The sequence below is a fragment of the Neodiprion pinetum genome, chromosome 2, assembly GCF_021155775.2.
Source record: "Neodiprion pinetum isolate iyNeoPine1 chromosome 2, iyNeoPine1.2, whole genome shotgun sequence".
Lineage (NCBI taxonomy): Eukaryota > Metazoa > Arthropoda > Insecta > Hymenoptera > Diprionidae > Neodiprion > Neodiprion pinetum.
Window position 1 is genome coordinate 14,522,374 of NC_060233.1, and position 7,713 is coordinate 14,530,086.

The following is a 7,713-nucleotide window of genomic DNA, read 5'->3' on the forward strand; positions in this document are numbered from 1 at the left end:
AGTGTAAAACGACAAGTGGATCATCTCAAACATTGAAAATAGAATATCTACGAACTACTCCATACTCGTTATGCCGTACTTATTGCCATTGAAGAAAAGTTTTATTTGTTAATTTATTTCTACCTTTGTCGTATATTATTGAAAACTAATGGCTGCATAAAATGCAGGGGAAAACTGTCAAGACATTCATCACAAAACAACTGTTTTATTATTTTTTGGTGAATGTTCTTTGGAGAATCTCGATTCACACATCTCTGATGAGATTATGTATTTTATACCCTGAGCGAGCGATGAGAAAAGAATTTATAGAGGAAAAGCAAATGCACCATCGTTCCTTCACAGTACTTATGATCATTATGACCTTGGGCTATTTCCTATAATTTATTTTATGTAAAATGACTAGCATAAAGTCGCCCTTGTGCGAGGCCTACTTTATCTCAATGTCTTTTATTACGTCTAAGATAATATAGGTATCTAGTTCCTATCATAAATTGTTTGCGTGACAATGGTGTGGTTAGTAATCGATGTTACGATACCGCATAGTTGCGTTAATTGATCATAATTTTATTTACGAGAATGTTAGTATCATGTACCGCGAAAAAGATTATCCGAAAAAATTGATTCTAGAAATGTGCAACATTGTTGGTGACAAAAACAGTGTCAATCTCAGATCAGACACTAAAAATTTCAGTAGTTTCTATTACAGATTAACTTCCAACAGACATTGAAATTGAACGATCTTTCGCAAGACAGAATCTAACATTTGAACAATTAGATTTGTTGGCACCACGTTGAAGACATCATGTTATTCCCCTGAAACGTAACCATATTAGAGTTTCCCTTCACATCATTATCAATTTAAGATCCTTCTTTCCTCGTCTTTCGTGCTGACGTGACGACGTATTCTGTCCACTACATTGAATACTTGAGTAAATTGTTCCAACGTTAAAAATATAAAAAAATAAATTCACCGAAAGAGCCGGACAAGTAAATGTGAAACATCCTCCGATACTGGTCAAATTTTTTCTTTTAACTAATGATCAATGATGATGGAAATGATGTGAAGGTTAATATCATGTCATTATTTAGATGACGACGTGGCGCACCTTTTGAATCTGATGTTTAATGGAAAACTTTTTGGCCATGGAAATATAATTGTTAGATTTCTTTGTTAATTCCTCGTTTGTGTGTGTATATATAATTCCTTTCGTAATGAAAGTTTCACGTCAGGATGTGGTTTTTGTAATAAATTAATTCAACTACCGTAGGCTTATTTAACCACTGTTATAAAACAATATTTAGCCATAATGTTTCTCTTAATTGTTACGAACAAACTTTATTCTAATTTTTCTGAGTAGGGCCCCACTTAGGGCCGAAATGTCAAAATTTCGTTTTCACTTTATTGACCTGTGACACAGAGAAATCCCTCACATTACCGTATAATGTTGCAATAATTAAAAGGTGGCCTACCGATGAAAACTCGACGATACGCCTATCTATACGTAGGTATTACCGAACAAGACCTTTATTTAGCCTATTTTAGGAGAGTGACGACGATTCTTTCAAACCTACCAAATTCCCTAACGATGTGAAAAAACCCCGTCAGAATAGCCTTTACTTCTCGCGATCGTGCAAAGGCACGTCAGAGATCTTGAATAAAGGAATTAGCTATTCGGACACTGTGCAGAGCAGCTGAGCATAAGTATAGTATTGGCTTTCTGACGTGGTTTGTGGCAGTGTTGGGCAAAATTGTAATAAAAAATTAACAATTACAAATCACTAAGGATAATTTTTAATGACATTGAATTTCATTAAAATTATTTTCAGTAATAATATTATAATTGAATCGGAGTTCAGTGAAATTACTTTTGATAATTGTATTTGACTCAGAGTCCATCGAAATTATTTCCAGTAATTGTAATTGAATTGGATTTCATTAAAATTACATTGAGTAATTTGAATTTAATCAAAGTTTATCAAAATTACTTTCAGTGATTGGAATTTAATCAGAAATCATTTCAATTATCCTCAGTGATTGTAATTAAATCAGACATTATTAAAATTCTTTTGAGTAATTGTAAACCACACGATGTGGTCCAATTGAATTTTTTTCTCTAACGTTATTCCTGTGAAATAATAACAAATAGACAAATAAATTTACTCCGTTTTTGGAGTATTCAAATGGTGTGATCGGAACGAGTCTTTTACAGTCAATATGTGAATGGGCTATGGTTACCAAAGTTTTTTGGGTAGCTGATCAAGGATTTCACATTACTTTGAAAAATTAATTTGTTTAAATAATTTGCTTGACCAGTCAATGTGAATATGTAAGCTCCATGAAGTTCCCGATGTTTTCGGAATTTGAAATTATGTTGAGAATTCGACATTACGTTTCCAAAGGTAATTTGTTTAAATAAATTATGAAAAACAATTGAAATTTGAAAAAAAACATAATCATTTCCATTAATTGTAATGGATAACAGAAAAATTACAATTGTTCCAAGTAATTGTAATTAGTAGCAAAAAAATTACAATTTTTTCAAGTAATTTTAATTGACAACAAAAAAATTACAATTATTTCAAGTAATTGTAGTTGATAATCATAAAATTACAATTGTTTATACTAACTGTAATTGGTAAATCAAAATTTATAATTATTTCCCGCAATTGTAATTAGTTACTAAATATTACAGTTATTCACAGTAATTGTAATTTACGGGTAATGAAATGACGAAAGTAATTTCTGCTGCCCAATTCTGGTTTGTGGACATATTTCAATGTCAATATATGCAAGTGCTACTACAAAGTCTTCTCTCCACCGAACCATACACAGAGGGTGTCAATCCACGTCGTGACGAATCAGTAAAGTAAACGAGATGAGTGCTAATAATGGTCTCAAGGTAGTACACACAGCGGAACGAGAACCTCAGTTCAATAAAACACACAGAAAGAGAAAGACACGACAGGACGAAAGGAAACAAAAAAAAACTAAATTCTACAGCCTACAGGACGGAGATGAAGTGAACTGGAATGAAAATCTGCCAACGCCGCAAATGGCCAACCACCTGCATATTATATTATGGACAAAAACTGAACCCCTGTTGGCCCCTTGAAATCTCAGGTAGCTTAAAGGGTCGCAGTCCGTCCCGTCATCACAGCCCAGCTGCAGGTAAATCGAGACTTGAGACCCAGGGGAGCAAACCTTGATTCGGAATAGTGTTTCGAAGAAAATTCTAAAGGTAACGGAGCCGAAGAAGATATGTTTTTTTATGTGTACCTGAAATGTCGATCCATCATGTTGGACCGAATTTTCTAATTTTAGGGTCTTCAAGACAGCAAATGAAACTCGGCAAGCTATCAAGGTGCACTATAGCCGGTGAACTTGAGATCAAATATTCCACTGATATAAATTCGGTTATTATCAGAACTTAAAATAATCGCTAACTGGAGCTCTTGATCAAATTTCATCGAAATGTTTTGTACTTTATTGACGATAATACGTCACCGGGTTAATAGAGCTGACCAAATTATTCATTACATATTTAACACGAAATGATGACAAGATTAAAGTTTAAGTAACAATAACTGAACGAATTATGCAATTTTAGAATAACTTTAAAGAAGTCGAGTTTTCAAAACATGATCATACGAATATGTTCCACTGTATTACGGTTCAATGAAAATTACAGACAATCCTAGAGTTGCGAATAAAGACATTTCTTACAATTAAAATGCATCGTTACAACAAGGTTACTATACTTCAACCTCACGGATGATGACGAACTTAACCGTTTAATCTGGAATACACACTGGATTAATTCAATGTCTGCCCCGGAAAATGTTCATTGGGATATGGCATCGAAAGATGTGAAGCGTACAGAATGATGTTATACCGTTTTTAAATTTGCCGGTTAATCGATTTAACCGCTTTTATAACGTTTTATAGCATTCACAAAGGTCCGTTGGATTTTGTTTTTCTCGCACACGTTTTGTAGCAATAAGTAAGAAAAAATTTCAACGCAACTATTTCCTACTCGATTGAATACGACGATTGGTATTGTTAGTCGGTACTTGGTTAACGGTTTGCAACGTTACTGTTGGCACTCGACTCGTAACCGGTAATCCAACCATGTCGACACATGCTAGGCGCGTAAATGTAGGCATTGACAGCTAACACGAATCTGCACATATCGACTGCTCTTTCATATTTGAGAAGTTTCGAGCCTACCACTTACGTTTAGTACAAAGTAAGTAATCAAATGATTGGATCGCACTGGAAAGTAAAAACTTTATACGTAATTAACGAAATCAATAAAGAAGATCGATATCGCAAACATTCGTAACATCTTTCTTGGCATAGATTTATATAGGAGCGGCCATAAAAGACGAGATTTAAACTTTCTTAACTTAACCATCCATCAATATTTCTAGTGAAGTGAATATGGACAAAAGATGAGCTTACCTTCACGGTGACGCTGTTGGTAGATCCTTTGATAAGATCAATGATTTCCTCCCTGGATTTGTCGTTAACGTTAATACCGTTCACTTCGATTAATCTGTCGCCAGGTAGTAATCCAGTCTCGTTGTTGTTTTGCACAATAGCACCAGGCTCCGCAAAGATGACGGGCCTCATTTGAGTAACACCGTTAGCACCACGTTCCACAATCATAGCACGTCGTAGCGAAAATCCAAAATCATTCCTAGGCGGTGGTTGTCGCTGAATAGTAAGTTCCCTCGGATCTGGTAGTTTGAGAGGAACTATTTCAGGTAGGGTAAGTTCGACGCCTTGTTCCTCGAACGAACCCGACGATCGCCACCTGGAGAAACCCTGAGACTCGCCTACCGGAGACAAGCTGAACGGCGGAGTCGCAAAACTTGAATTTGTAGTGTCTGTCAGGGAGTCCGCAGAGGGGCTGGCGCTCGTGACAACTTGGAGCAGTTTGTTGTCCCGGTGTTGAGGACTTCTCCTGTAGGTTTCCTCCTCGCTGAAGCTCTCCTCCTTCCCGATACCCGAGTTGTTCAGGTTTGGAACGTTTTGGTAAGCGATCACCTCGTTTTGGAGCGTATTCCTCACAAGGACGTTCGAATCTTGGTGATTTTCATTCCCGTTCTGAACCACGCTCACTTCCGATGTTATGCTGGTTATACTGAGTCTCGGACCTTTTAAAATCCCTCTTTTTGGAGGCTTCGGCGGGAGAGGTGGCAGCGTCTTGCCACCGGCTGTTAGAGACGTTAACGAAGCCTCGGAGGAATCACTCTGCGTCAAACCGTCACCCGTACCTCGAGACCAGCTCGAACCAGCCGGGTGATGAATACTATCCAACAAATCTCGATCCAACGGTGCAAAAAATGACGCGCTGTAATCAGCCGTTATTCCACTTGGAAGTTTTTCCTTTTCCTTGCGTCGGCCGCGGATTTTCAACGATCTTCGAACCTGAAACAAATAACAATCGTCATATATTGCACACAGCCGAAGTTATTAAGACAGAGGGTCGATAATTGAATGAACTGCATTCTGGAGTCACTTTCAACGAATGGTTGCGTCGATTGGGCGAAGCTCTTTTCATTCACTCAATAATTGACTACGACAGTTGTGCGAAATGGAAAGTGATTGCGAACCGACCGGGTTTGACCTACCCGCCACTCACATTGCAGATACCTGAATACCGCCTCGGAAAGGATGAAGTGAAATGACAAAATGTAAACATGAATCTCCCGCAGTAGCGTAGAATGCCGTTTGTAAATGGAGGTATTTCGTTGGGATTAGAGAATCTTATGTCAACGCTATGGAAATTAATTACTGCGTGGGAATAAAAATTGATCGCCAAATTGAAGTGCGACGATATCTGTGAACGAGGGTTAGCAATATAAGGGTTCGTGAATACGAACAATAGAAACGTCTACGAACCTCGTCGAGACGGAGAAGTTCTTCGGCAGACATGCTGCCACGATCGCGTTTCTTGATTTCCTTCCTCTCCTTCTTTTCTCGCTTACGCTTCTCCTTGTCATCTTTTTCCGCAGCCTTTTTCATAAAGTTGAACATGTTCACCTTCTCCGGTTGATAACCGTGTTATTATTTACTTAAAGCTTCTTCTTCTTCTTTCAACGCGAATCAATAATTCAGCACTCATCCCTGAGTCGCCGGCGACTAAGAGAAGCGAAATATACACTACCTTGAAACGAAACCTACTATTTAAAAAACACAACTGTGAATACGCCGCCTCGAAAACAACTGTTATAACCCAGGAGATCCAGCCTCTTGGGGCCTCGACGTGATATTCACGCTTGGCCGACGATATTGACAGCCAACACGTACCACGAGACGTCACAACACTGCAGCCGCTCTAAGGTTCACCGAATAACCACACATCTCACCGCGATTCCCGCTCCGATTCTACCTGCATGTTAAACCGTGAGACGCTCTGATTCCACCGCGCATCAATTTCACTAACCAGAAACAACGGTTACCTAATCTAATAGATTCAATCGAGACGCGTATGGCCAGCACCGAAAACCCACCACCTTGTTGGTGTTGGACGGCACACTGTCATGGCAGTTGGGTCAAATGCCTCACAAACGTCGCAGCCCACTCTGACGGCGAGAATCGAGCCTCGACGCCACCTGGCGATTCATGGACGAACGAAGTAGATGGCGAGAGCTGCCAAATTCTCTCGGCACAGCTTCAACTTGGGACGAAATTCTACCTTACCGGCTGGCTACGGTATCGATCCTTCGTATTCCAAACTGCAATTCTTACCGACCTCCCGCGTTTGACTCAACAATGGGATCATCCTTTCCTTTTACTCTCACCAAAGGCGTAGGACTTACTTCTCTTTGATTATAGCTATCAAGATCGGCTTGGTAAAATTTTTTTAGATTATGGAGTTTTATTAGCATATCAGTAGCACTCATTTTTACAGGGTAAAACAAATCCACAGAACAGTTATGAGAATAGCCCCGCAAAAGACCCCGAAAGCTCGTCATAATCGTTAAATTCATTTTAGGTACGTGAAGTTCTTTAAAAAAAATCACCAATTTTTTCATGTCATAGAATGTATAAAATGGAGGATTTCATGTTTGAAAATTTGTTATTATTTATATTTCGATTTTAGATGATCATTTCTTGCTCAATTTTTTCCAAAATTTCGTTTTTGTTTCATAAAGTGCGTATTAATTTTGATTGATTAATCAGAATTGAATGAAACAACTTACAATCGCTTCTTCTTTTAATGCTCTAAAAAGTCACTTGTCTAACTTTCGACGATACGTTTTACCGTACTGATGCTATTTGCAAGTAAACAAATGAATAAGCCTTTATTACAGTTTTTAAACATTATTATCTCATAATTTTTTTTGAGATTGGCTATTCTTGATCAAAACGATTCTGTCCCAAGAACATTCTAACATTTCTTTTTCTTAATTAACGCTATTATCTTTAAATTGTTATCAATTCACATGCTGAAAATGATCAATCGATTGATTACTTTTGCTCGACATAATGGCATTTAGAAAAAAAATATTATCATTACTTATGCCATTTGTTGGTGATAAATATGTTGCCTAAAAACAACTCAAAAAATTCATATATATACTCGAACAAGTTGAATTTTATTATTATACAATATAATTTTGTTATTCCAATATCGAATCATAGACAAAAAGAACACGATACATGTAATTTTGGTTGAATTAACTGAATGTGTCAGTCGAAAT

General features: G+C 37.5%; 1 protein-coding gene across 1 annotated transcript in view; it reads right to left on the reverse strand.

The window, feature by feature from the left end:
- LOC124213348 (Myosin heavy chain-like) overlaps positions 1-6,540 on the reverse strand; it is an 85,379-nt gene extending 78,839 nt beyond the window's left edge. Inside the window, exons 1-2 of the mRNA XM_046614589.2 lie at positions 5,909-6,540; positions 4,463-5,434 (exon numbers count right to left, since the gene is read on the reverse strand). Of these exons, the coding sequence (XP_046470545.1) occupies positions 4,463-5,434; positions 5,909-6,043 (1,107 nt within the window). The 5' untranslated portion in view covers positions 6,044-6,540. The remainder of the gene's footprint in view (positions 1-4,462; positions 5,435-5,908) is intronic.
- Between the last annotated feature and the right edge of the window lie 1,173 nt (positions 6,541-7,713).